The following is a 27,882-nucleotide window of genomic DNA, read 5'->3' on the forward strand; positions in this document are numbered from 1 at the left end:
CCAATCCGCTTGTATATACAGTCTATGGTTAAACCTAGCATAGTGGCAAAATCGCGTTTCAGCAGGAGTGACAAATACAGATGAAGGGATGTGAGGTGAAGCGTGTCCCAGTTCTGCTCTCAACCCTGAGACGCCTTGATCGCTTACACTCCTTTTACTTTCCCTTCAACATAATAAAAGTGTACACCTCAATGAAGACCTTAGTGCTCACTTATTTTCTAATGTAAGTGGATATGGCAATCCTTTGTTATTACTGGGGAAAAGCGTAATGCACAGGTTGGTCAATCAAATCAGACCATATAAATTTTAGAGCAATTTTCATTTTATCAAACCGTGACATCACCTAAGATTTTCCAATGTTTTACAACAGTTACTTCCCAGTGTCGATAAAATAGCCATAGCATGTACAGTCTATGTTCGAAATAGCCCACTACATACTGTATACTGCATACTGCATTCAGTACGTACCGTATTCTGCATACTGATCCCCGTAGCAGTATACAGTATAGAATCCAGTATGCAACAAACACAAACCATACTACAAGTTCACATGAACCTATGACAGTTCTTCACACTTGTAAAAGATTTTATGCCACTGATGCATAATTGGATGCAATACAGCACGAAGATAGCTGTGGCCACGTATTAGAATATTTGGCCTGAGTAGTACATCATCTGGGTATATTTTGGTTGCATACTACATACGCCATACTGATTTGGGGTCCAATCAATATGCAAGTAGTATGTAGACTATTTTGAACATACCCCTCTCCTAGCTAGCAGAACCAAATCAAAGAACTGCTAGCTGGCTAACGACATATCTACCTAGGATAAATAATATTAAGAAAGCCACTCTCTCTCCATTTCCAGAAAGACTGAACAATTATGTTACATTCAAATTACCAGGCAGAAGTTATTCAAATCCAATTTTTTGACTTAATGTAATGCAGGTCTGATTTTTTAAATTTTTTCATTTCTGATCTTTGCAAATCAGATTTCAATTACTTTCGTATGTAGTCCTAAATTGGATACATATCCAATTTGTGGTCATGCAGCATGAATGAGAGTGTATGCTTTTGTCATCAGCCAGCACTGCCAGCACAGTAAAACAACGATGCAAAAGCAGTGACGACAGTACCTCAGAAAACAGCAAAAGCTCGCCATCTGACTTTTTCTGCCTTCTCAACCTGATTATGTCCAACTGATGAACTGTTTACTATCCTCCAGAGTAAATTGTGATGCACACACGAGCTTTTAGCATGTCAACTTTGCCAATTGAGTTCTTTCACAAATATGACATTTTTTTGTTGGTGGTGAATCAGGTGACTCATTTAAAAGCCTATAAACTACTATTGCCTATCCACTCATTGTGTACTATTTCAAATACAGTGTCTATTCAAGGATTTTACTGTAATGGTGCACAGAATGTATGATTAATACATGCGTATGACATTGTATATATGTAATGTCTGGAAAATACACATATTTACATATAAATTTTTGTAATAGTACTAATACAATGTAAAGAGTAAGCACTTAAGCTTTTTACTCACTATACTCCTCTAATTACAATTTGACAATAAAATGAATTTGATTTGATTTGGGCTGCTGCTGCGAGCGAATGCAATGTGGATGGAAAGCAACTCACTGCTGTCAACATTGGCTCATCTGAGTCATTGCTATGGTCAGGCATGCTCTGTCATATTGCGAACAGCACACTGGATAGCTGATAGTCTGTTACATCATGTCTGTCACCGCCAGCCGAGTTGACATGAAAGGGAGAAATCAGCTTCCAGTCATGATGGCAGCCTGATCTGGGTAAAAGGGTTCTGCCTCCTGCCTACCCAGGGCTCTTGGATACTCTGCTTGGATTTCCTCATGGTTTCCTGTGTTCAACCTCGGGAGAGAAACACTTGAGTTCAGTGGAAGGTGAGTGAATCTGTGAGCAGCAGCGAGAGGGGTGGAAGTGGGGAGTCCGGCCTCCTCGGCATGCTCTGTGGTATCACCCCCACTTTCCATGCGTGATGCTGCCATTTCTGGAGGACCAGAACATGCAAAGTCAGAACTGGATTGTGGTATAGATTAGATTCCCACATGTGGATTGGACATCTACCATGTTAAAAATGGCATTTTCATATCTAAAACAATTTGAGCTTCAGGAAAGTATTCCCTCGGTAAATCAGAACTACTGAAAAGTGACGAGTGAAGTAATGGATTTTTATGGCAAGCAATTTCAATTTATTCTATGACCATGATTTTGTTTTTGCTTTATACATTTTTAAAATACATTTTATTTAAAAAAAAACAAAACACGCTAGACTGAAAATATAATGAACGGTATGCGTCAACTACTGAAGTCATGAAGTCTGTAGGTCAAAATGAAAAGCACCCTACTGAACACGTGTTCAATTTCTGCTGTGACCTCATATCCTCCGGCCCGCTTTGCTTCCTGCCTGGCGGAGGGAGGGACGGTGCTGACGGCTGGGAGGATAAGTCGAACGACAAGAAAGCCTTGGAAAGCGACAGAAAGAGGGGAAACGGCCCGGGCTTCCACCTTAATCGAGGATTCGACTTTAGTTCGACACTGCTTAGTGGCCGAATCTAATGCAATGTCGTCCAGTCGTCAGCATAGTGAAAGCAGGGCCATTCCGACCAGGACGGTGCTGATCAACGACTCAACCCAGCTACCTCACGATTATTGCACCACTCCTGGAGGCACTTTATTTTCAACTACCCCGGGAGGTAATTTTTTTTTTTAAAGTTTTGTGTAGCTATCTGATTTATATATATAACTAGAAATTTGTCACTTGCATTCGCTCAACTCGATGCTTGGAGCGTGGCCTACATTTGCCAGGAAGCCTAGCATGCTCAAAACAAAAACAAGGATTTGCACCGCCTCTGCTGTCGCTTTAAATAAAGCGATTGGTTACCATGTAGCGCAGTGATTGAGAGTCAGGACGGTTTCAGTGTATGGAACAAAGGAAAGGGTTTGTAAGTCTACATTCAAGTGGTGATCGATGGCAGTTAATTTTATTTGTTGGTTTCAGTAAACGTCATGTGGAGTATTTCGAATATGCAAGGGATTCGAATATGGGATTTAGATTTTTTTTTTTGTAGTTTACTAACAAAACCTATACTTCTTCTATACTGCTTCTCCGGTCTGTCTCTCTTGATTTTTAAGGTTGTGTTCTGGGTAGTGGAGGAAAAACTGAGTGGCTGTTTTTATTAATCGATTTATCATGTTTGTAGGCACCCGGATCATCTATGACCGTAAATTCCTGTTAGACCGGCGTAATTCCCCTATTGCTCAGACTCCTCCAGCACACCTACCTGTCATCCCTGGAGTAACCAGCCAAAATGTTCTGAATGAGAACAAGAGGAATGAAGCTAATAACTTCAGCAACCATGATGGCAAACCAGGACCAGGTTTGTATTTTTGTTCAACTTATTCACAGATCTTTAAAAGATTACATTGACACATGTATATTCATGCTGTTAAGGGCCTTATTGAAAAATCCGACGATCCATCATTCTTACATTTTTCAACGTTGATATACGTATCATTCTGGAGCCCACACAAGCCTTTTATGTGTTACAGGTGAGGATGCTCAATTTGAGATGGACATCTAAGGAAGAGGAACCAACATGATGAAAGAATAATAACCTGGCACCTTTTATGCCAGTGGCTTGGCTTGTAGAAACCAATGTTGTGAGCCCTCTCCTTTAGCTCTGTCTAGCTGCTGGGTGCTAAGTAACCATGGGAATAGTTGACTCATGCTGGCCTGATGGGTTGCTGGAGCCCTGAAAGTTAACAAATGATTCTGATCAGATTAGGTTTCAGGGCTACCAACAGGTGTACTTGCATTAGCCACACAGCAAGGGAAAAAATCTGTTTAAAGTGCCCAAAAACATTGGAGAATTATTCATCATAATTAAGAACTTATTTCAGAGTACACTTAGATATCCTCTAAAGACCCAATGCATTACTCTGTAACTATGAACCAGTACTGCCCGGATATCCATTTATCAGTACACACATTCTGTTCTTTTACCGCATTGCTACGTTATCATTTTCAGTACAAGTAATTTTTTTGTTGTTGTTCATAAAAACTTCTCATTAACTAGTGACAGCAAGTATACCGTTTGACATTTTGGTTCACAATGAAGAATTCTTTTTCCATTCCAAGCCTTTATATTAATCAGGCATTCATACATGATTTATGTCTCTTTTTTAAAATTAGATGTTCAATATGGGAAAGTAATTTCATAAAAATGCATAAACCATGAACCATAAGTGAGAATTTGAGTTATCCAGGATCCTACCAAAAATGTGCCCAAAGTTTCTGGTCCTGTGTAAAACTACACTATATTGAACATTCAAATTTATTTAATTGATTTTGTCCCTTTCATGCAAAACATGTTGATAAGGTAAAAAAAAAATTGTTTTGGTTAACTCTACTGTCTTTAGCTAGTGAGAATGTATTAAAATTATAGTCAACCTGCTAGTAATATGGTTGTCCCTACCTTTGAATTATGAGTGAATCCTGATGATACTTGAAGCATCACCATCAGCTTTGTGGTCACTAAATCTGAAAGGCAACAAATACTGTAGTGTACGTGACACAAAATTAGTGGTTGATCAAAGGTAATGACAATATATAGAACTTTGGACAGAGTGAAGGGTGAATATGCTTTCTAAGTATAAAGGTTCTCCAGTCCAAAAATGGTCGCAAGATGCACTTACATCACATACCTAATATATATACATCTAGGTCTTGTAAAAAGCAAAATTACAGGGATGTATGTAACATTTAATGGCAGTTTTGACAGCTGTCATTTTTCAATTGCTACAATATTTACACTCCCTCATTGATGAATCAAAGGTAGAAAAGCACTGAAGTGTTGTCAGGTCATTTGCCCTACTTTTATCCATTACCAACAGTTCAGCTGTGAAATGAATGATGGCTGTAATCAAGAAGTATTTGGGAATGCGGAAAGTTTTGTGATGGCTTGACCCCCCCCCCCCCCCAACAATTCAAAGGTCTTTAAAACTTGAACATTTCCAATGCTCCTCTATGCATGTTATGAGCTTATATAAATCTTAATTCCAAAGTCACATGGCAGTGTTATAAAAATCTCATATTTCTGTGAAATCTTTTTTGTTTCCTTCCTAAGGAGGATTCAGATTCACAGGAGATTGAAGGGTTGTCCTTAAAAAGTGGCTTAAAAGAGAATACACCAAATTCTCTCTGCTTTACTTAACACCTTCTGTACTTAAATCCTTGTTCTGTTTTGTTTTTTTCCCCGTAATGATCTCTTGTGCCCAGTCTCTTTACCCATGCCTTACTTTGCTAAGCTTAGCAGCTGTGACTTAAACCAATTCAATTCCAATGTTTTTGTTGGTTTGATTTGATTATGATCAAAATATTGTTTTATCAGAATATATTTCTATTTTTGGAACCATGTTAGTTACTACACCAACCCCCCCAATCCTTTTTTTTTTTTCCCCCTTTTTTTTTAGAGGAAGAAAGGCGTGGGCTTGCAACAGTATAATGTGTTTAATATATTCAGTGATTTGATCAACATTAAAAAAGTAATTGATTTGATAGCTAACTGCTTAAATTTCTGTTACATTTTAATTATTCAGGTTTACCAATTGTTTTCCTTTTTTGCTATAAATGCACATTTGAATCAAAAATTAATCTCTCCTTTAAAAGTTAATTGGCAAGAAGAAAATTGCATTCATAACAAGAAGAAATGTACATCAAAGCAAAGTGAAAGTTCTTTGCTCACTCTCCTGCTATAGACTATCGTAAGCCTTCAAATTCCTCAACCCCTTAAACTCAAATGTCATATATTTTAATGATTAATGACTGTCATTGCAATTAGAAATTATGCATTTTCCATCAGACAGTTATACCTGGCCCCTAGCCTTTCAGGATTGAGTTGTTAGCATATTGCATTCTAAAAGTGACAAACTTGTATGTTTTATTCTGTGTTTGAGACCCTGTTGAATTGACTTTAATTTAAAATAAATGCCAATGCCAGTGGACACTATTATAGCAAGATCAATAAAAGTTCCTTAATAATACCCTTTTCCCTGTTGGTCTGTATACATCTCTGGTTCTGAAGGAAATGTTAATAATTAAAGTTTAATTATCTGATATAACCACTAGATGAAGCAACATACACTAAAGTATAGTAAAGTACAATGTTGAGAGTACTGTATTTCTTGAAACTACATTTCTGCAGTCTTTAACACACTTGCTCTGATGGGTCTAGGCCATGTTTTATGGAAAACAGTATGTTTAATATTCAGGGTCTTAATTCTAGGATGTTTTCTGGCTTTCCAGGTAGATGTGATTAGTACTGGTGAAACTATAGTTTATGAAAGACTCTCAAGGAGTGCCTGGTTACTTAGAAACCCATGGCAACACACTGCCCACAGCAGACCAGTAGGCAGTTCAAACTGAGGGGGTTCTTTATCAATGCAGTGAAAGGCAACACCTCTTAAAACACTTTAACAAAACCTCTGAAAGAAACTGGCAGTAAAACTAAAGCCTTTTGTCCATGAGTACCAAAGTAACCTTCACACAATTTTCCATTCACAACACAAAGGATCTACAGTGATTATTTTACAGCGCAATTAGTTATTTAGTTACTCACTAGTTCAAAGCTATTTCACTTTAGAATATTGCTGAAACCAGGAGCATTTTACTGTTATTTGGGTCAGTATTGTCACATTGTAAACTTTTAACCTTATTCATTCACTATACTCTTCTAAATTAAACTTCTGAGACACTTTAATGTTATTACATTTTCAGTAATCTGATTCTGTGAGTAGATCTCACCAGCCCTATCCAGTCATGCTTCATCATACTGCCCGTCAGTTAACAGCTGTCATGCAGTCTCCTGTAGCTCTGTATCTGTGTTGATTAATGACAAGCTTAGTCATCTCAGTCATTAAAAAGGATTGATAGTCTATTTTCAGCAGTACAGGAGTTCATTAATGTAAGGTTTTGTTGACTGCTTTCCTTTCACTGTAAATCCTCTCCGGGTTTCTGTGTTCCCACATTAAAGTGTGTTCCTTGGTACATGCTGAAGGTTGCCAGGAGATGAAGCTTGTGACTGGTGAGCTTGTGGCTAGAGTCCAGCCCCTCATCCTCTTTTCCTATCAGCACTCGATTAGAGTTGAAGAGGAAGCTAGGCGAAGTGCCTGCCCACTCCGCCTTCTCTTGGTCTGGAAACCTTCTTTGGACACGCTACTGAAGGATGTTGGTACTAGTCCATGAAGCCTGCCCAGTAGCATTCATACCTAACTCTGTTAGAATATATATACATATAGTGAGAAGCCATTTCTGAGAGGACTCACAATGCAAGATGCATTAAGTTGGATCCTTCTTGCCCATCCATAGGTGAGCACTGAAGATCTCACAGGAATATATGTGACGAGGTAAGAAATCTGATGTCCTTTACACATGAACTAGTAGACTATGCAAATTATCAACATAAAAAAATCGACTTATGAATTTTTGCTTGATGTTTAGTGTCTGGCATACAGATTTGCTAATGCTAATGCGATTTGCTAATTCTGATTTTTAGTGCTTCATATCACACTTCCATGAGGAACTTGTCTACTGTATGTAACAGCAGTGCTGTGCTTTCTGATCTGTGTAGGGAAATGACATGCAAACGTGCTTGTTGTTGTGTGGTGTAGGGCCTTGCTAGTGGCTGTGCTGGATCATGAGAAGACAAATAAATATGGTTCCACAAATACAACTTGTGCACACAGATGCCTAGGTTTGCCACTGTGAGGTTTGTGGATGTTTAAGAATACTTTTGTACAGTGCATGCTAACAGTTCATTTACTTTGGCCCAAAGTGTCCTTAATTGTAATGCTTTATCTTGTAATTACACACAACTTGTAGGCCAACAATTTGATTGGAATGAAGATCTGTCTGCTTTCAAGAATATTAGAATAGTTTAGAATTTATTATAGTGATGTACTATACAAATAGGAAGACATATATAATCAGAGAAGCATATTTTGGAAATGTGAGTGGTTTCGGGTGAACACCAGGGCATAATCATTATCAAATTCTTAATGTACTTGTTTGACTAAGGATATGTCAATCAATAGCACCCACCCCCTGTGGTTCTTTGGTGCTCATATCCTTCCTCCTGTCCGCATAGGTCACACAAATGCATCCTGGGCCTTTTCCCAGCCATATTTAGAGATTTTTTTCTCACTTTTTTCACTTCACTATGACACAAATGGAATTTAAAGCCCCCTAAAAAAAGCAGCAATTCTCATGATGCCAAGAACACTGGCTACAAATCTTGGATAGACCAGTCAGCCATTCAAACATACAAGACAGGCATAAAGACATGACTGGGATACATTGATTTTACTATATTTATTCATTAGCTATATAAAACGTATGTGGGGAAAATTAATTAGTCAAGCAGCTCTATCTGCCAAATCCCAGATATTGTTAAGAGATGTTATCTAAACTGTTTGTGCTAGACTGTAAATTATATATTATCAGTTTAGTTAGGCTTCTAGATGAATATTAAAAAAATAAAAATGTAATCAGATTTTGAGTGTGCTTTCTCCTTCTGCTTATTGTTAGCACTCAGTAATGTATCAGTGTTGGTAAGTGAGAGTTTGTGTTCTGGGTCTTTTCCATGAGGGGGGATGTCTTGTGAACGTCTGGATCCACCCACCCAGCCGTCTGGCTGCCAGATGTATATTATTTCTCTTTGCTCTCTCTCTTTTTGCCACTACTTAAACATTGCTACTGTGAGAACAGAACCAGAGCACCAGCTGACAAAGAAGTGGTACAAGCCTGGTCACCTTTTATCTTTGCTTTTTGGAAAATAGAGCCTGCTATGTTTAGACGCTACTGCTAGAAGCAGAGAGTTTTGTTCTTACTGGATCAAATCCAAGTCTTCATATAATTACGAAGATGTCTGAAATTAAGAAGCACAGAGCAAAGGATATGAGTACACACAGCACATCTGTTGAACTGTGAGATGTTTATTTTAAAATCTAATAGTATGCCAAAATTGTTGTCTTTTCATACATACACCAGGAAGTGTCTGATGACTTAGCTTGAAAGATTTTTAGTTTGTTGCTGTAGAAACTTTTCCTGGGTTGTAGTTATGCTTGTGCTGTTGATTAAAAAAATAAGGGCCTTTTATTTTTGGCCTTCTTGGGAAGCACAGATTGATTGTCAAGAGCTTAAAGTCACATGGAATCATCTTTTTAAAAATGTCTAATGTGGCTCCAGAATGCAAGTGTAGGTTAATGTTTTTCCAGCAAAAACCTCTTTCTGCATGGTCTCGTTGCAGCTCTGTGTGGAATATGGGCACCACGGCCAGTGCAGGATCCCAGCCTGTGCTGGTTACACCTACACACCAAGTTGGTCACCAAGGTAACAGTGTGGCTGAAGACAGGAGCTCGATGAGCAGTGGCTCCCTACAGATGCTGGCCATCCCCAGCAGCAAGGCCAAGTCCATCATCACAAACAAGGTGGCACCCGTGGTCATCACGTAAGCACTGACCTCAAAATTACCATCCAGTATGATGCCTTAATTGTCTGCTAGTTCTTCTGTTTTCTTTATGCCACTCCCGTATAATACACTCATCTCTTTTACATTGAGTCTCTTTTACTAAGATGAGTTGTTCATTCAATGAATTCAAATTCTATTTTATTCAAGCTGCCTTGGAACTAAATAAGCACAGTCCCACTCTAATACATGTAACAGACCTTAGAAGCTGCGGGCTCTGCTGAAACACCTGAGCAGAGACTGAATGGCATTTCCTTGAGCAGGTATAACTGCAAGGAGGAGTTTCAAATTCATGACAGTGTCCTATCAGCCAACTTGGTAGTTGGAAAAATTTCTGACACAATGCCTGAGCATTACCTAGTGCTGGTAAGCATGTCTTTATGAAGCTATTTTAACATTATTCTTTAAGATAGACTTAAAAAAAAATTATTTAAGATTATTTCAGATTATTTTATTATTACATATCAACATGAGCGTGCTTAGAGACAATATGGAAGAACAGACAAATTACTATTTGCAAGTCTATAACAGTTGACTCAGATTTGAAATGGAATTAATTTAATTTGTTGAATATCATACATATGTTGATTTTTCATTTTTATAAGTTGTTATATGCATAAACTCACAACAACAGGATCCTTACATGATTAAACGATTGATGAACATATTCCTTTTTGCATTGGCTTTGTTCAAGATAATCACTAGTGATTTCAGTCAAACCATGACGTGTGAGCTTCACTATTTTTACATGTTTTTTCTTACCCAGGGGGAGTTTTTTATGGTTCAGGATGTGAACTGTAAAGCAGATGTGTTAAACACTACAGGAAACTACGGCGCCCCTAACTTCCGCAAGGCTAAGGGAACTCACCCTCTTTTTGGAATGGGCCAGCCTAGCTTAAATGGTTTCAAACAGGTCTTGCAGAAGCTGGAGAGTGAGCCTTATGAGGTCAGTGATCCTTGGCCAAGATATAAAGTCTTCCATTTCTTTTGTGGTCAGGACATATTTTTCAGTGATTATATTTAGAGATATACTGATCCTGATTATATTATTGAGATTTTACCCACCTTAAATGAGTGACATATTTGTGCAGGACGTGATATTTTTTTGTGTACGTGAAGAGCCAGTTGTCTTCCTCCATCTGGGTAAAGACTTTATTCCATACACTCCAAGGAGGAAAGATAATCTCCATGAGAACCTACACCACCTTAAAAAGACGGTCAGAGCAGACCAGCTAGAGCTCTCTATCAGGAAAGAGGCAAGTCATAGAATAATATACATGATGTATGTAAATGTAGCTCATATACTGAAATACACTCCCATACTGAGTTCTGGCCATCTCCTTCTTACAGACCTCATATACAATATTCACATGGCTCATAGCATTTCTAAAAGTTTTTCCAGTGCTATGTGTTCATTTTCCTTTCTTTTTTGCAGTTGTGTGACTTTGCTAAACTCAGTGAGAACATTGTCACTGTTTATAATGATATTGAGAACTTTAAAGATGAGCCACAACATGTCAGGATTGTGTCTGAGGAGGACATCCATATAACTGAAGAGGTCTACAAAAGACCACTCTTTAGTTTGCCTTCATACAGGTAACTTTCAATTGAAATAGCAGCATTTATATGAAACATTTTATTAATGGTAATATTTCCAGCACAATTACCATTATATTACAATTGTATTGTTAATTATAATTACACCCTTATTTTTTTCTTAAAGATATTACAGACTCCCACTGCCTATGGAGGGGGCGCCAATGGAGGAGGATTTTGATGCCTTTGTAAATATACTCCGGGTAAGATTTTCATGCCTATAATGGTATATTATGAGTGAAAGAGTAGGGGTATTAGGACATGTATGTCTGGACCGATTTGGACATGCATGTTCAAATTAAGATTGAAACAAATAGTGCTGTTATCATTATAAATAATGCACTGGCAATTACCTCAGCAAATCTTATAGCAGTGAAAATATATCTTATAGTAGGCAGTTAAAAACTGTGCTGTTGTCATATTTTCAACAACAACAACATCCCTTTATAAAGCATTTTCCTTAAAGGTTCCTAAAGTTGCTTAACTTGTTTATTTGACTTCACTCAGCACTATGGGAAGGCACCATGACATCTTTGATTTAGCAAGACTGACAGATTGAAAAGGTTTTAAGTGAAAGAACCCATTAGAAAGCAAATGTTTTATTTCATTTCATTTTTCATTTCATTATTTCATTTTTTTTTCAGATTTGAATCTTCTGGTGAACTTTAAGAACCCATTAAGAAACTATATTAAGAGTGTGTCAGCTCCCACAGATCCGATATTCATTTTTATTGAGCTAATTGTTCATTTTAGGCTTTTCCAAAACATTAGCCTAAATGGTTGTCAGATAATCTGATAAATCATGTTACATCACCCAGTGCTATATTAGTCTTTGGAAACGATAATAACATGCACATGGATGCTAAACATTAACTCAAGACTACGTGAGGAATGGTAGACTAATGTTTTCCTGAACTCCATTTGCTAAGTTTGGCAGAATTTAAGCATTAAAGGAAAACTGAATAATGTATACTTCTGTTTGAAATGGAAGATGTGTGTTCCTGACTTCTATTAGGTTGATTCCGAAGAATATACTGTATTTGTTCATTCATACAATAAGCCATCATTCACTTTCAATTCCTCCTAGTCTGCACATATGTTTATATCACTAACATGAAAAAAGGTTAAAGAGTTGATTTTGAACCTCTTGCCTTTTTGGTGCTTTTGCAGATTGCTGGCTATAATGTAACCTACACACAAACAGAGAGCTTCCTTTACTTTGAAAGTCAATCATGCAATGTGTGTTTCATGTATTATAAACTTTTATTGTTAATAATAACTGCACGTGTTGTGAATGCTGCACACAAAAACAGATAACTTACAATAGTATTATCCTCTGCCTTGTGCAGGAAAGCCCTAGCTTGTCAGTGCTGCGAGATGGCTCCCGGCATCCTCCTGCACTGCTCTTCAGCTGCCAGGTGGGGGTGGGACGAACCAATCTGGGCCTTATCCTGGGTGCATTAGTTTTACACCACTTGCAGGAGGTGGTATATATCTCCAGGTGAGGATTTGTGTGGTAATATGTACAGTATTAATTGCAGAATACTTAATTTCTAAAGTAGACACTTGATATGTAATAATATTACATAAAAATTGCTTCCTGGTGCATAATTTACCTGCCTTTGCACATCTTATTTCAGTGTCATCTCATGTTTTGTCTGATGGTCATTTGATTTCACATAAAATGTCAGTCATTGAAAAAATGAGTAAAATAAAACAAATTAATTAAATAGTTAATGAAATGGACTTTCTTTCTCAGGGAAGAGGACGTGCAGTTCAAGCACCAGCCTGACTTTCAAGTAATTCAGGTTCTGATCACTCGCCTTCCTAAAGGTCAACAAGTACTTGATGAGGTTAGAGGAGTCTAGTCATTTTTATCACACCACTCTGCCACTCAGATCCTGCAACCACCTAATGACGCACTTGCTCTTTTTTGCATATGGTCTATGCGCAGTAGTAGACCCATTAATGCACATGCTGCAAAACTATGTTGACTTAAAGCAAGAATTTTCCTTTGTTCACCACAGGTTGACAGAGCTATTGACATGTGTTCAGAAATGTACAACATCAAAGATTCAATGTATGAAAATAAATGCAAAATGGAAGGTATTGGTGAGGATTATCAGATACAAGTGAGTTAAACATATGTCTTCTATTATTATTATTACAATAGTTTTAATAGTTTTTAAAAAGATGTGAGCAAGCATTGTGAAATGGAGGTTACAGACATCTTTTCTTTTTCAAAGGGAAGCAGCACAAAGGATTATTTCCGCCAACGAACCCTGCAGAGCCTTGAGCGTTATTTCTTCCTTATAGTGTTTAATGCTTATCTTCATGATCAGGTACTGACTTGTTTGTGACATTTACCCAGTTTCTTTTTCTATTCTCCCCAGCATTTCCTTTCAATTTCCCCCTGTTCATCTACTCCTCATTGTCTTGCATTGTACACACACTCTCTTAGACATGTTCTTGTTTCTCCATTCATTCATTTCTAATTTCATCTGCTCTCTAACCGCTTTTCCCTGTTTTCACTCTGTAGTATCCCCAGATGTTTGCCCAGAGTTTCAGTCAGTGGATGTGCACTAATGCATGGATCTACAGGCTCCTGGGCTGTATGGACTGCTCGGAGCTCTTAGCTCCAGCCAGCCTCATCTCTGATGGAACGAGAATACTGGTGAGGCCCAAATCTAGGGGTTAAACCTTACGCATTCACTTATTTTAACTTCCCACCAATTTAATTTGAAGCATATCTGTATTAAAAACAAGGTATACATATAGAGACTACAGCCCATCTATTTCTATGCAAATCATGTTAGCCAGCCTCAAACTCTTCATCAGTTTCAATTGATGGCCACAGGACCTTGTTGCATGGACATTTTGTCTGGGTGGAAGATTACTCTTAACCCACCAGTACCGCTGACACATGTACAACATTCAACAACAGTGCTTTGCCTGATACACTCAATGCTACACCCACTACTATGTCAGTGTCACTGCTGTGCTGAAAATGGTCTGTCACCGAAATAACATATAGTCAGTGTTGTTCCTATGGTCGGCAACTGAGCTGTGATGAATGGGGGATCACTGACAAATGGGCTAGAGTCTGTAACTGTCCTGTCAAATCAATGAGTCTGGCATCTATAAAATGCCTCTGTAAAATAGCTGTAGCTAACAAATTGACCAGAGTGCGTGGGTGCAAGGAAGATGTTTCTAATAAGCTGAGTGGTGAGCATAAAAAGAACAAAGATTGTTATTCTCCCTGAGATGATCAGCTCCTCTGTGTTCTGTTCCAGACATGAGCATCTCCTGTATATGTGACCTCGCCAATGCACCACACAGAGAACAGAAAACAGAAATACAGTTTGCTCACATGTTCCAGCATCACTACTTTAAACAGTTGTTGTTGCTGTTGTTTTGCTAAGGTGGCCAGTGGGTTTTTAGCCCCAGATATGCTTGGTACAGCCAAGGAAATGAGAGTGGCCAACTTCAGACGAGTTCTCAAGATGCCTGTGTATGGTATGGCCCAGCCAAGCTCTGAGGTAGAGTATGTTTTGTGTCACTATGCAAAGACCTGTTGCAAAATTGTATTGAGTGGGAAGCTAAAAGTATGCTGACTCTGGTTCTAGGCAGTGTCCATGGTACTGTCGTACCTTACAGACGAGAGACGGAAGTATTCCACGATGCTGTGGGTGAATCTGCAGGAGGAACTGCTCGTGGAAGGGAACGGGCAGGTGTTCTGCCCTCGAGAACCAGCCTGCCTGGAACAGCCAATCCCAGTGTGTGTTCAGAAACTCCAGCAACTTGAGGTATTTACAGTTTAATTCCTTCTCTCTCATAATCGACATAGTGTTACCTCTTCAATACCACAGGTCTCTAAACTCTTTTGGGTCAAACATCAATGCCGTCCATGGAGGTGTAAGTTATGGAATATATGAACACAAGTGTAGACAACATGCAGAGTTATATAAGCAGTTGTTAAAAAAGGCCAGCTAAGCTGAGGCAAAAAAAAATCTCCAAGAAAGTCACAAGTGTTCTCTCAGAAAATCTTATCATCAATATCAAAATTCACCAGGCTCAGCAGAAATAATAACTGTCCCTCCAGGCGCTGGAGTCTGCAGTGAAGGAAGACATTCTGAAGTGTGAGAAGTGGCTCGAGGTTATCATGGAGCAGGAGAAGCAGATGAGAATGCTGAAATGCTGCCATACTGTCAGTGAGCTCTTTGCTGAGCAAAAGGTCCTCCATCCAGGTGTCACTTACCAGCGCATTCCTTTCTCTGACTGCTGTGCTCCCAGTGAAGAGGTAAGTCAACACACTGCTAGTGCAAAGTAAGTCACAGAGCCTGTGATCTAGCCATTTCAATAAAGTACTGTATTTCTGTATTGTCCCAAGTGTCTGGTAAATCACATAATCATTGTTCACTCTCGCTGTTCCCCCGTAGGTCTTTGACCAGCTGTTGGAGGCTATCAAGGGCAGTCTAGCTAAGGACCCCAGCTCTGCTTTCATCTTCAACTGCAGTGACGGGAAAGACCGCACCACGTCTGCCATGGTGATTGCCACACTTACTCTGTGGCACTTCAATGTAGGTCACTCTCTGTCTCTGGTAGAAGATTTTGAAACATACCCTAACATAGTCGGATAACATTCTCATATCCTTGCATGATATTGAGCAGGTTACAAAAGAATCAAACATACAATAAGGTTTGAATGGACTAAATAATCATTTTAAAATTATTTAACAATGATTTAATAATGATTCCATAATGATTTAACAATGATTCATACAGGGCTTCCCTGAGTGTGGGGATGAGGAAATTGTGAGCATCCCAGACGCAAAATATTCCAAGGGTGAATTTGAGGTGTGTTTTTGTTTTATTTTAGTCTTGTAGCACTATTCTCAAACATGGTCCTATATGCTTGTCATCTTGAATACAAATATACTTCATGGATGGAATGTTTGGAGTATTTGTAAACATGTTTTTTCTTTATTTCTTGTGTAATATTCTAATGGCCTCTCATATCCTTTCTGACATTTTCTCAGGCATTGTTAGGGTCATGCTTCCACAATAATAATTAACCTACCTAGCAGTTACAGTTAGTTAAATTGTTAACTAAACTGGTATCTACATAAAGGCCCTCAAGATTATGTAGGGTTGTTATGTTAGTGTAGAGTTTTTGTCACTTAGTTTGTGTGTGTGTTGCTGTGTATAAGGCAGTAATGCAGGTGGTCAGACTGCTACCTGATGGTCATCGTATGAAGAAGGAGGTGGACATGGCTCTAGACATCGTTAGTGAAACAATGACTCCCATGCATTACCACCTACGGGAGATCATTGTGTGCTCATATAAAGAGGTGAGTTGTGTGTTGGAATGTTTGGTGTAGCCTGTCCCATATACACACTCTCATTTAACACAAGTATAATCTGTCTGTCTACCTGTGACTGTTACTCTCTGTCTGTCTGTCTCTCTCTGACACTGTTACCAGCTTATACTATGGACACATTTACTATGCAAACCATTAGCTTTTTGGAAAAAGCAAAAAAGGAACACTTACTGAAAATTTGATGCAAGCTGAAATACTACAATTCTGTAATTTAGATATTGAATAAACTCATTTAGGCAATAGTTGCCTAATGTAAATCATGGGACAATTTGGCCCTTTAATAAATTACATTATAAGGATATTTAATAACCTACTCTTGGCTGAGAATAAAACAGGAGATCTGTGCAGATCTTCAAGGATATTTATTTTCTGCATTAACTTGTCACCAATTAAATTAATTTTTGCCCACCACAGTATGTGGGAGTAAAAGCATTCAAGTACAATATCAACAGAAATAAAAATTATTTAGAAATCAAAGTCAACCTTATTTTGCCATCAAACCTTTGTATACATCAAACTGATAGCACTTTTAACAATTATTTCTCAGATCAAAACAGCAAAATGCAAGGATGAGGGGTGGCAGTTGCGACTGAGGAGCCTGCAGTACCTGGAGCGCTACATTTACTTCATCCTGTTCAACAGCTACCTCAACCTGGAGAAGAAAGACTCCTGGAGGCGGCCATTCAGCCTATGGATGCATCAGGTGGGTTCAGGGGCAGTGATCACTGTAGAAAAAAACAGAGCTGATATGTCCATGCTGTGATAACAGTCTTGAAGTCATTCTGCTTGACAGCAATGCTTTCAAGAAGAAATTTTAGATACATTACATTTAGAATCAAATCATTTACCAGGTTTGCAACTCACTCACACAGTCATGTTTAGCAAGTTAAGGATTGTACACTAGGAGAACTATTAGTACTTAAACTTAGGTAGAGCAGCACATCACATTAAAATGTCCCTGTTTTTTTTTTCCTTCATGAACACATCAGTGTTTGAGGATAACCAAAACTAAGACATGGCCAAAAAAAAACAAGTGAAGGGGAAATTTTGAATGTTTCTTGTTACATTTTTCTGGAGGTTCTGGTATTTCAGAGGTCATAAATAAGTAATATGTATGAGCATATGTGGTGCCTAATAACTAAATGCCAAAGTCTTTGGCCTGAACCTTTAAAGCAAGTCTCTGTTTTCTGTTTGTCTAGCATGGGCTCTTCAGAATCTGCCAGTTTTGCATCATTCTGCAGTACATTCTTAAACCAGAAAAAAGCTTACTATATAAGACAGGAAAAGGGTAGTACAGTATCTGAAATGCCATGAAAAGTCTCTGACAAGTTTCTTTACTTTACTTGATTTGGTAGGTTGCAGCCAGAGCTGGCATCTATGCCATCCTCAACCAACTGGGCTTTGCAGAGTTTGAAGCACTTGAGGATTCTCCACTGACTAGTCTGCGTTGCCGCTGGCGACAGCATACTGTTCATTCTCTGCCTATCCGTGGAGAGTTTATCTAATGGAATGCTAGCTTTTGCCAGAAAATTAGCATTCAGCTGACTGACTATTTGGGACCCATTTTTTATATCATGCACAAATCTCGTTTTTTTCCCCTGAATATTTGTAAATGAATTAAACTTTTGAGACTCTAAATTCAGCTTTGTTTTTTTTTTTTTTTCAAATTTTTCTTTTTAAATGTTTTTTTTTCACTTTGTTAAGCCTCATCTGATTCTGGGCATCTACCCAGTCTCCTTCCAACATACCTAATATTCAAATGCTAATGAAAGTCTTAATTAACTGGTGTTAGATTAGAATTGGAACTAAACACTGCAGGGTGGTAGAGCTCCAGGACCTAAGCTGGTCACCTTTGTATTAACCCAGCTCAGGCTAAGGGCAATATCCAACTCTCTATTCATTATTCTGTCAATCTTACACTGTTAATGTCTACAATGGTTTGCTGTATTAGCAAATGTACACATTGTCTGTTGACCTTTTTTTCATATTTGGTTTCAGATACAAATGCAGCATTGACAGCAACAAATCTGGCACAAAATCACCACATTACAGAGGTGTGCACCTATCAATCTGTTCCCATTTTAATTCTTTTTGTGTAGACAAATGGAAAACAACTTAATTTATAGATGTCTGATATATAGACAAATTTAATAATCATTTGTCATTGATGCATACTGTCAGATCACGGCCCCGCCCCCTCCTCAAACGTCTCCGTGTGTGTGTTCGTCTCTGTTGACACGCCCTCTCGTGTCGTTCACCTGTTCTGTGTTAGGTGTAATCATCTTGAGTGTATATATGTCTCCTGTGTTGTAGTGTGTATAGTGTTTAAGGAAGTCATAAGTGTTGCATGTTCAGAAGAATAAATCTGTGTGTTATTGTGCCGCATCCTGCTTATCCGCAAAACGTCACACATATAGCACACTGTGGACAAGAGTCTGTGGACAGTGCCTGTCCTTCTCATGAAACTAGCAGGTGTGTGTGGGTGTGTAATGATTGCACGCATACACACACACACACACACACACACACACACACAGATCCAATTGCACAAGGTTTTATTTTCAGAACTCAAACAGATCTGTGGAATCAGGCAGGTAAGCGTGGTCAGGTTGGTCTAGGGTCGAAACATGGGGCAGCTTCCGGTGGCGTGTCCAAGGGTCAGGCAGGAGTCAATGACCAGGAATACATACAAGCTTTGGAACCGCTTGGTACGCCACATAGTGTTAGCAATACTTCATGATGTAAACATGGGAGAGGGAAGCTTATAAAGGGGGGCAGTAATGAGGAGAATGAGAATCAGGTGTGTTCTAGGACTCTGGTGAGTCAGATCGGGGGTGTGTGCGAGTGGGAATGGCTGTGCGGGGCTGAGGGTGGTTCCAGGAGTTCATAACAGGATGATTGGTGCTTGCCTGCCCGAATGTGCATATTGGGATGAACTCAATCAGAAGTATCACAGTTTAACCTTAACAACAACAACAGAGGAAACGCACACCAAAAAGGAGCAAAATACCAATTGATTTTGAAATGAAAGTAATATTGACCTTTACTTATGTGATTGCTTCATTGTGAATTAGCCAGCAATAGTCAGTTTAATAACAAATATGTTGAAGATATACATACATTTTCAGGCAACCAGACAAGGGACAGGCAAAAACCAACAAAGGTCCAAAAACACACAAGAGGTAAGAACAGGCACTAGAAAAGCTAGACAATCATTAAGTATGACTTCACAAAGTCAAAACAGAAATAGTGACATGGGAAATAATTAAACACAGGTGAAACTAATAATCAGAGAAATGGACAGGAGGATTATAGAGAATGTAGTTCAAGGGAGGCAGGCTGGAGCCTGCAGACATGACACCACCTATAATACTTACTTATCATGCAACCAACAAACTATGATGATTTATAATGTTATGGGTTACAGACAGCATACCTGTGCCATACAATTGAAAAAAGCATTGAACATTAATATTAATATAGCTGAAATATTAATAAATGAAAAAGTATGCATGGGCTACAGGAAAATATCTACAGTACTATGCATTTTGGTGAGTTATAAAAACTGACTACACTGAATAAATTCTTCATTATATCTTTTAAACATATTCTTCATTATGCAGTTACAATACAAACAGAACTTTAAGAGTTGAATCCTGTAACAGTGGTGGATCTTTTTTTTTTTTGGTATGAATATTCATTACAATACAATCCCAGGATGACTCTCTAGTGTGATTCCCCATTATTCTATATGGCCTTTATGTGCTGTAAACCCTGTCAGGTCCATTTGTTTTATTTTGTGTTTAGATTAAGTAGTTTTCTACACATCTTTGTGTTGTCCTTGTGGAGTGCTGTCTCTTCTCCTGGTAGAGTCCATTTTCGTTTTCTTTGTTCAATAATTTTGTTTCTGTTCTGACTAGTAACTTGCGTAGACGTTTTCTCTCTGGAAAGGAACATGAAGTGAAACTTTATTTCTATTGTATAACAGATCAATGTATTAGAATTTATTGCATAAGCACTTGGAAGCTTGTTCAGCATTGCATGGTAATGTAAACAGACTCAACCAATTTGTCTTTGAATAGTCTTTTCATGCTATTATACCTGTAAAGGAGAGGCTCTTTAATAAGCTGCAAGCAGTACTGTACAGGCATGTCAGAGAAGTCAACAGTGGTGATAAAACCAATTGAAGAGTTCATCTCTACTGTGGTCTCAGCTGTAGTGTTCATAAGTGGAGCACCCACTCCAGCTCTGGCACTGACAATGAGTGAGAACCTGAGGAGTAGTTTATATATTTCTTTAAACAAAAGGTCCCCAATACCTCCTCTAACAAATATTCATCTGGAGATTAACTTGACCCTCCAGCATTTCAAGCAACATTATATAGATTAGTCATTACAGATAAATGTCAAAATAAGATAAATCTTATGATTGCTGCTTTGCAAGTAAAATTTCACATACTTGTTGTTGACTGAGCTTTTTGACTCCTGACTGAATAAACTGAATTCTAAGTCAACTGACATATCAACAGAAAGGCCTCCATGAAAAAAAACCTGAGTTTCCAGGCCAGACTGAAGGATAAGACTCTGTTGGAGGTAATAGTAAATATGCTGGGTTAATACTTTGAATTGTTTGCAAAACATTGCAAATCAGCCTATTAAAATGTAATTTCACCAAAAGTGCCATAATAATCATTGTGGCATTTAATTAAACAATTAGGTTTCAAATTAAACAAGTCAAGAATGAAAATATTTGGATATGGAAAGCTTTACCTGTGTGTGATCAACAACCAGAATATTTCCAGAGAGAATGTTCATTGGCCCTTCAGCTGCTGAGAAATACTTGCTCAGCAGGTCAGCATAACCCTTAAAAAAGATAATGGGTTGGATCTGCACACCCAGCAACATGGCTGACATTCCTGCCATTAGTTCCTCTTCCTCCTCTCCCTCATCTGGCTCACTCCCAAGCAATGAGTCAAGACCAGCCACTTCTAAAGACACCTGAGATAGAAACACACAAAAAAATTGCATTAAAAATAAAGCAACTAATGGACATACTTAGAGCACCTCAAGTGCATATAGTGTAACTTAGGGAGTACCATGTAAAGACAGCTTTATATGTATGTAAAAGACAGCTTTATATGTATGTAATAATTTGGTCACTGGATGTGGTCATCAGTCATTAGTGGCAGGTTTATGGAAAGGAAAAAATCAGTTCTCCCATAAAATAGTTTAGCCATAAAATAGTTTATAAGGCTAGGTTTAATAAACCACTTTAAATCAATGCTTATACTTTTGGCAGCACCATATATGTTACAACAATAGTTTTACTGGCAAGTAGCTAGTAATCACTGTGACCAATATACCTGCAGTGAATGCAAACGTCTGCCTCTGGTTTGAGTAAAGAAATTACTATTACTTTGTTTTAGAACTCCAGCGTCAGAGAATAGGAAATCAAAGTCATACATTGTAACCATGTCCTTGGTATCTAGAGTGTATTGAACACATTAAGACAAAAATACAAAAATACATAAAATCAGACCATAAGTTAACTTTATATCATATATCACTCCATATTCAAAACCTTTCTAGATTTGACCTTGAAAACTGAACAAAACAGAAACTAAGGGAAGGTGTGAAGGGTTTGATACCTGTCATGAGCCCAGTATATGATGAGGAACAGCCGACACGCCCAAGATGGAAGTAATTGTTCTGCTTGGACTCTTTTAAAACATTAAGAATTACCTTCCTAATGGGAAACATATATTTTAATAAATGTAACTAAGTACTAAATGTTAAAAAAAAAGTAAGTAGAAAAACAGCAATGAAACAATTATAAAACAGGGCAATGGTGGAAAATTAGATATGCTATGAAGTGTGGTTTAGCAAAATGAATCGGAACATCCCATAATGCTCTGCTTTGCAAAAGCTGCATATGGCATTTTCTCTTTACATTAGAAAGTCAGCATATTGTCTCCACTAAAGAACGTCTTACCTGGCAGGGTGATCTGATGATATCATACTCATCAATTTAGAGGTAAGGAACTTGGAGACCTCAGGTTTCTCCTCTGCTATTTTCTGTATCAAGTCTCTGACATCTGTGTGCAGAGGATCATGTGTGAGCAGGAGCTGAGCAGCGGCCAGGCGCACCGGTGCTGCAAAGTGCTTGCTTCGTTGGCTAAAAACATCTCTTACGTGTGCCTTAACCTGACAAGAGAGAATATTCACCATAGAGTATGTGACGTAAATAAATATTATACACACACACATATATATGAATTAAATATTATACACACACACACACACACACACACATTATATACATATATATATATATATATATATATATATATATATTCATATATTCATATATTCATACATTCATACATACATATGAACGAACATACAAACAAATACTCCCTTAAGCTGACCTGACCTGGACATGGATAGGTAGAGAAATTTTGAAAGTGAATGTGTTTATTGTGCTCCATAGATTATGCAAGTCTTTCATCAGGAAAAGTTTACTGTACCTCCTTAGTAATATGTTTAGATGGAAAGGCTTGCAAGGCTGAGAGTACAATGCTTGACAATGAATTGGACTCATCAATATACTTGAGAAGGACAGGCACTGTTTCTGGAAGAAGAGCACTTTTTAGGGCTAGTAGGTATGACTTTAGCTCGGTTTCCTCTTTGGATGCACTCACTCCTTCAAGAAGAACTCTCTTAGCATTCTCTACTTCCTTGAAAGAGAAATATGGCAAGGTAAGTTGATTTGTAGAGCACTTTTCATATGGCAATTCAAAGTGCTTCACACAGACACAGACAAATTTAAATAATAAAGCTTATTAAATTCTGAGATCTATCACCTAGGGAAGGTTTTTGCCAAATAAAAAGAACGAAAAAGAAAAAGTTTTTTAAAAAAGTGAAATAGTTTAGATAGAAAAATTATATAATGAAATATTAAAAGTGAGGCAAAAGAAAGATTAATGATTAAACTGAACTAAGGTAAAGGAAAAATTGAGAGAGATAAAAGTTTAAACAGAAACGTTTAACTGAAATAAATATAACTAACAAAATATATAAAGTGCATAAAATCAGAGCTATAGAATACCAGTGGAAAACTAAAAAGTTGAAAGCTAAAAAAAGTGTCAGTAGCTTAAGTGCTCTGAAAGGCACAGGAGTACAGATATTGTTTCAGTCTGGCTTTGAAAGTGTTTAGTCTGCGCACATCTCACAGCTTCAGGAGGTTTATTCCAACTGGCTGTGCACAAATGTTGTTTAAGCTTCAAATGATTATCCTTTCATTTTATATCAACATGTCATACTGAGGTATGACTGATGACTGAAAAACAAATACCTTTTTTAATATATAGGTAAAAGTAGAAAACTACATATAGAACTTGTCTTTCATATTTACCTTCAAGTTGCACATGTTAGCAGAGCACATTTTTCTTATCACTGTCCCAAGAACAATGAGAGCAAGTTCATGTGTCTGTGCAGATGTGTGGGAAAGAATGTGCTGCAACACAGACATTGTAAAAAGCATAAAGCAAAAAAAAAAAAAAGCAGCTCATTATAATTTAAAAATATGGTAAAAATATAACCTCAAAATCTCACTCACATGGATGGTGTTTATCAAATGAGTGGATGGCTGAGAGGAAAATGCACATGCATAAAGGAGTTTTTCTAGCAGTGGAGCTGTCTTTGGGTTTGTGATGTTAATATATGAAATGAGGGCGTCCAGTGATGCTGGTGTGGCCGCAGCTGCTGCAGCATCTATTAGTATGGGACTAAAATACAGGGACAAAAATTATCTTCAGCCTAAACAAATACAGCAACAAACATGATCTTCAGCAACTTGCAAGGTACAACAGTATAATTTAAGCCCTTAATACTCACACAAGCTTGTCATCAGCCTTTTTGAAAATGGCTTTAATTTCAGTCATTTTCATTTTTCGCAAGGTTTTGGACAGCTGGAGGAACACCTTTGCTGTTATTGACTGGTCCATTATATTTACTTTCAAATGTTCTAAGAGATTAGAAATCTGAAAAAGAAAATTGTCAAAAAGTGAGCTTTTTTTGAGCAGGATATATTAATATATGTTTCAAAAGATTTAAACTGCAACATTTTGTTTTTCTTTTTGGCCTAATTTAAATACACTTATTGTTGAAATCTGTTCTGATGACTTATCAGATAAACAAGAGGCACATCAATATTTTAACCCAGTTTTTCAATACTATCAGAATTTCTTAACAGCATCAGTATAATTAAATCATTTTGAGTTTGAATGCCCAAATATTTGAGTATTTGCCATTGTCAAGTATTTACAAGCATTATAGGCATTGTCAAGATCATTTTTTTCATCAGCCTTTGTAACTTACTGGATATCCATTGGGAGCCTGCTGTCTAACAACAGGTATGGCATGAATAGAATGATTCACAAAGCTCGCCTTGAGAGAGCTGAGAACCTCCTGCACCCCCTCCTGGGATTCTTCATTATGGTAAGAGGTTATTGATAAGAGCTGCAGGAGCTGCCTAAAATCAGTTGCATAGATGTCATTTGATTTTGATCAGTTTGGTCAGTTTGATCAGTCTGTTGTATACTCAGTCATGTGACAATGCTTAAATAACAAGAATCAACATGTTTTTGATTACAATGCTATTTTGTCAGCTTTTATATAAACTGTTATTTAACCCTTCAGCTTATATCTGGTGACTGTCTAATGAAGCACATCATGTACAGTCATATACCACAGTTAGTATATATCATAAATGAATACCTTGAGGAAATTTGGAATCCAACTGTAGTCTGTTCATCTAATACCAGTGAACGGAATTCATGTGATGTTACAGATTTGATAATACTACCCTCCATGATGAAAACTGTTTGAGAGCTACCAACTGAACTCACCCCCAGAATCTAAAAGCATAAAAACATGTAGGATAAAGGCAAAAAGCACAATTTCTGTACCATAATATTAGGACTGTGATCAAACTAAGGTGTAATATTTTCATTTGAACAAACTGCAGTTTGGTTTACACTGGGAGTTAATTTGTTATCATGCCTCATGCACAACACGACAGTTCTTTCTGCAATTACTAATGAACAGTTAATATTTATACCTGTTCAGAAAGCATGCTATCAGTCACATTCTTTTCACAGCTCTCATATTCTTTGACTTTGACAATTTCATCTTTAAATGTGTAGTATGAGACTTGGCATCGTCCTGTTGTATCATCCTAAAATAAAATGGTAACGTATATTATAATTACACTATTGAACATTATAGTTTACATATATATATATATATATATATATATATAAAGAGAGAGAGAATGAAAAAATGAGTCAACTTACTTCCATCATAACCCCAGAAGGACTTTGAATTTGCAGTAGAGACGCTAGTCCTTTTTTGAAATTCAGGCTTACTGTGTTGTTTGTAGAAGTATCAAAAACTCCTTTAATCTAGATGGGACCCAAGGAAATTACTTAACATTTTATTCAAGTTGAACAAAACAGATTAGATAACATGGTTCAAGAGGGCATTATTCAATAGGCTAAAATCAGCAATAATGTATGATAATTATTTAAAAAGAATATTTAGTAGTTTTAGGTTGTTGAGTAATTAGGTTAAAATGTATTAGAGAATGCATTCACTATAAATAATTAAGAGTTCATCTACAGTCACATGCTAATGTAAAGAAATCTGTGTGAAACCCTTTACAAAGTCTATTAGATTTAATGCAGGCTTGTCCTACTAAGTTAATCATATATTTAATCAAATAGAATTTAAAAAAAAAAGCCTGCTACTTCCAAATTAAACCATAATGTTTCACTTTTTTTGATAATGTTAAAGTGGTTCTGTCAGAATGTTATGGTAAGGACCAGGGAGCATGCACTTTATGCATAATGCCTAGCTGCTTCCACAAACTTTCCTTAATTATGCTAAACTAGCATTTTTGGTTTTTTTCTAGCTAGCTTTTTCTTAAAATTACAGCTGTGTTGTTTGAGCACTGATTATATTATTGTATTTCCCAGTTTTTCAAATGAAGAAATATACCTTCCCTGAGTGGATATGCACAAGAAATGGTTCCTTTATGTGGTCAGAGTAACCAAACATCTCATCCACATCCAAGTGTTTGTTGATGGTGTCATTTGAATTGGGTTTTAGTTTTAAATTGCGGATCTGAGAGAAAAGAATTACAAACTCACATAAGTTTAAGGAACTTTCCATAACTCCTTTGTCCACATAAAGTGGGGAAACCTAGTTGAAACATGTGAAGAACTTTAAAGTGGATGACATGTCCAAATCTTAGAAAGCTTTTATTCTACTGTAAGACCTACCCTTAAGTGCAGAAGTTGTTCTTCTTCCTGGCTGTCATGGTTCCTCCATAGTGAGTGGATCTGCATGAATGCTTCTATGGTGATAGCAGTGACCTCTCCAAGAACCACAGAAATGGGAGCCACTGTCACAGATGTGTCGTACTGGTACTCATATAGGAGCCCCGCATCAAAGTGAAGGGCTTCACTGAAGGCTGCTGAAATATCAGTACTTTTTATACATAACTGTCCTCTGGTAACTAGTTCTGATATTGTACACTGACAATTTACACATTTTTGATAGGGAAGCAGGAATGAATATAGAAATTTTCATCCAGTAACATTGTATTAAAGTTTTGTATTTTAATAAATGCCTAATATAAGCTTTGAGAACTTAGAAACTTCAACCTTGTTTGAAAGTGAGCAAACAGCTGGATGAATAAAATATTTCAAATGCACCTAATATTCTGGTAAATGAAAACTCATTACCCTTTATGCTGTCCCTAATTCCTGAAAGAAAAAAAAAGTAAAATGTCAGATATACCACAGGCTTCATTTTTCTCTGCTGGAATCGCAAGACTATACTGACAGGTTTGCAAAGTCAGTTGGACAAAGTACAGAGTCAACAAACACTGGCTGCAAATGAAAAAATAGCTGATGCAACACAGGACCTGAATATCTGCCAGAGCCTGCATGCTTAATGCCATCTATATTTATTGTGTGAACATTTAAACTGTCTGTAAAGAGCAGCTTTTGGACGTATCTGCTTATCTGACATAAGGAATAACTTTGCAACATTGTTTAAAACTGTATGTGATTACTTACTTTATATTTAAAAATAATGTTTAAGAATCATTTTAGACATGTGCTTTTTGGATTTATTCCAAGACAGTTTTAACATACAAAGCCCCTCATGGACCTAATTCATAACTCATTCACCCATTTTAGTAGGCTGAATATTCTCCACAAGGTGGAGCTTTTAGAACTCAAGTAGGGACACTTTGTAATAGTGAT

General features: G+C 37.4%; 3 protein-coding genes across 6 annotated transcripts; 2 read left to right on the forward strand and 1 right to left on the reverse strand.

Moving 5' to 3' along the window:
* The first annotated feature begins 2,443 nt into the window (after positions 1-2,443).
* eif4ebp2 (eukaryotic translation initiation factor 4E binding protein 2) lies at positions 2,444-6,091 on the forward strand. Its single transcript, XM_027015809.2, has 3 exons — positions 2,444-2,742; positions 3,250-3,426; positions 3,599-6,091. Exons 1-3 carry the CDS (start codon positions 2,610-2,612, stop codon positions 3,628-3,630), a joined length of 342 nt encoding a protein of 113 aa, XP_026871610.1. The 5' UTR covers positions 2,444-2,609; the 3' UTR covers positions 3,631-6,091.
* Positions 6,092-7,224: 1,133 nt separating this feature from the next.
* Positions 7,225-18,809, forward strand: pald1b (phosphatase domain containing paladin 1b). Of its 4 annotated transcripts, none has more exons than XM_027015782.2 (21): positions 7,225-7,453; positions 7,678-7,815; positions 9,355-9,555; positions 9,837-9,939; positions 10,340-10,519; positions 10,665-10,829; positions 11,009-11,169; positions 11,297-11,372; positions 12,519-12,670; positions 12,929-13,022; positions 13,197-13,301; positions 13,416-13,511; positions 13,709-13,843; positions 14,592-14,708; positions 14,796-14,975; positions 15,272-15,469; positions 15,609-15,749; positions 15,955-16,026; positions 16,380-16,520; positions 17,098-17,253; positions 17,906-18,809. In XM_027015782.2, the coding sequence occupies exons 2-21, from the start codon at positions 7,793-7,795 to the stop codon at positions 18,053-18,055; spliced, it is 2,646 nt and encodes an 881-aa protein (XP_026871583.2). In that variant the 5' UTR covers positions 7,225-7,453; positions 7,678-7,792; the 3' UTR covers positions 18,056-18,809. The 4 variants fall into 4 exon arrangements, with proteins under 4 accessions (XP_026871583.2, XP_026871582.2, XP_026871584.2 ...); XM_027015781.2 differs by having other exon boundaries at positions 7,718-7,815; XM_027015783.2 differs by lacking the exon at positions 7,678-7,815 and having other exon boundaries at positions 7,256-7,274; positions 7,416-7,453.
* Positions 18,810-19,651: 842 nt separating this feature from the next.
* On the reverse strand, positions 19,652-27,424 carry LOC113580964 (microsomal triglyceride transfer protein large subunit-like). Its single transcript, XM_027015817.2, has 18 exons — positions 27,358-27,424; positions 26,893-27,086; positions 26,609-26,734; positions 25,906-26,013; positions 25,671-25,787; positions 25,328-25,467; positions 24,929-25,082; positions 24,446-24,591; positions 24,168-24,336; positions 23,964-24,065; positions 23,077-23,286; positions 22,542-22,753; positions 22,198-22,295; positions 21,913-22,034; positions 21,320-21,547; positions 21,009-21,133; positions 20,652-20,822; positions 19,652-20,493 (listed from the first exon to the last, which is right to left on the reverse strand). The coding sequence occupies exons 1-18, from the start codon at positions 27,422-27,424 to the stop codon at positions 20,343-20,345; spliced, it is 2,640 nt and encodes an 879-aa protein (XP_026871618.2). The 3' UTR covers positions 19,652-20,342.
* Positions 27,425-27,882: the final 458 nt, after the last annotated feature.

The sequence above is a fragment of the Electrophorus electricus genome, chromosome 11, assembly GCF_013358815.1.
Source record: "Electrophorus electricus isolate fEleEle1 chromosome 11, fEleEle1.pri, whole genome shotgun sequence".
In the NCBI taxonomy this organism is placed as follows: Eukaryota; Metazoa; Chordata; class Actinopteri; order Gymnotiformes; family Gymnotidae; genus Electrophorus; species Electrophorus electricus.

Coding starts and splice junctions, on each gene's coding strand:
- LOC113580964 (XM_027015817.2), bottom strand. CDS start 27,424: ATGAAGCCTGTGGTATATCTGACATTTTACTTTTTTTTTCTTTCAGGA. Junction 27,087..27,357: donor AATTAGGGACAGCATAAAGG/GTAATGAGTTTT, acceptor CTGATATTTCAG/CAGCCTTCAGTGAAGCCCTT. Junction 22,754..23,076: donor CTAAACATATTACTAAGGAG/GTACAGTAAACT, acceptor CTCTCTTGTCAG/GTTAAGGCACACGTAAGAGA.
- pald1b (XM_027015782.2), top strand. CDS start 7,793: ATGCCTAGGTTTGCCACTGTGAG. Junction 9,556..9,836: donor GTGGCACCCGTGGTCATCAC/GTAAGCACTGAC, acceptor TTCCTTGAGCAG/GTATAACTGCAAGGAGGAGT. Junction 14,709..14,795: donor TGGCCCAGCCAAGCTCTGAG/GTAGAGTATGTT, acceptor CTCTGGTTCTAG/GCAGTGTCCATGGTACTGTC.
- eif4ebp2 (XM_027015809.2), top strand. CDS start 2,610: ATGTCGTCCAGTCGTCAGCATAGTGAAAGCAGGGCCATTCCGACCAGG. Junction 2,743..3,249: donor ATTTTCAACTACCCCGGGAG/GTAATTTTTTTT, acceptor TCATGTTTGTAG/GCACCCGGATCATCTATGAC. Junction 3,427..3,598: donor TGATGGCAAACCAGGACCAG/GTTTGTATTTTT, acceptor TATGTGTTACAG/GTGAGGATGCTCAATTTGAG.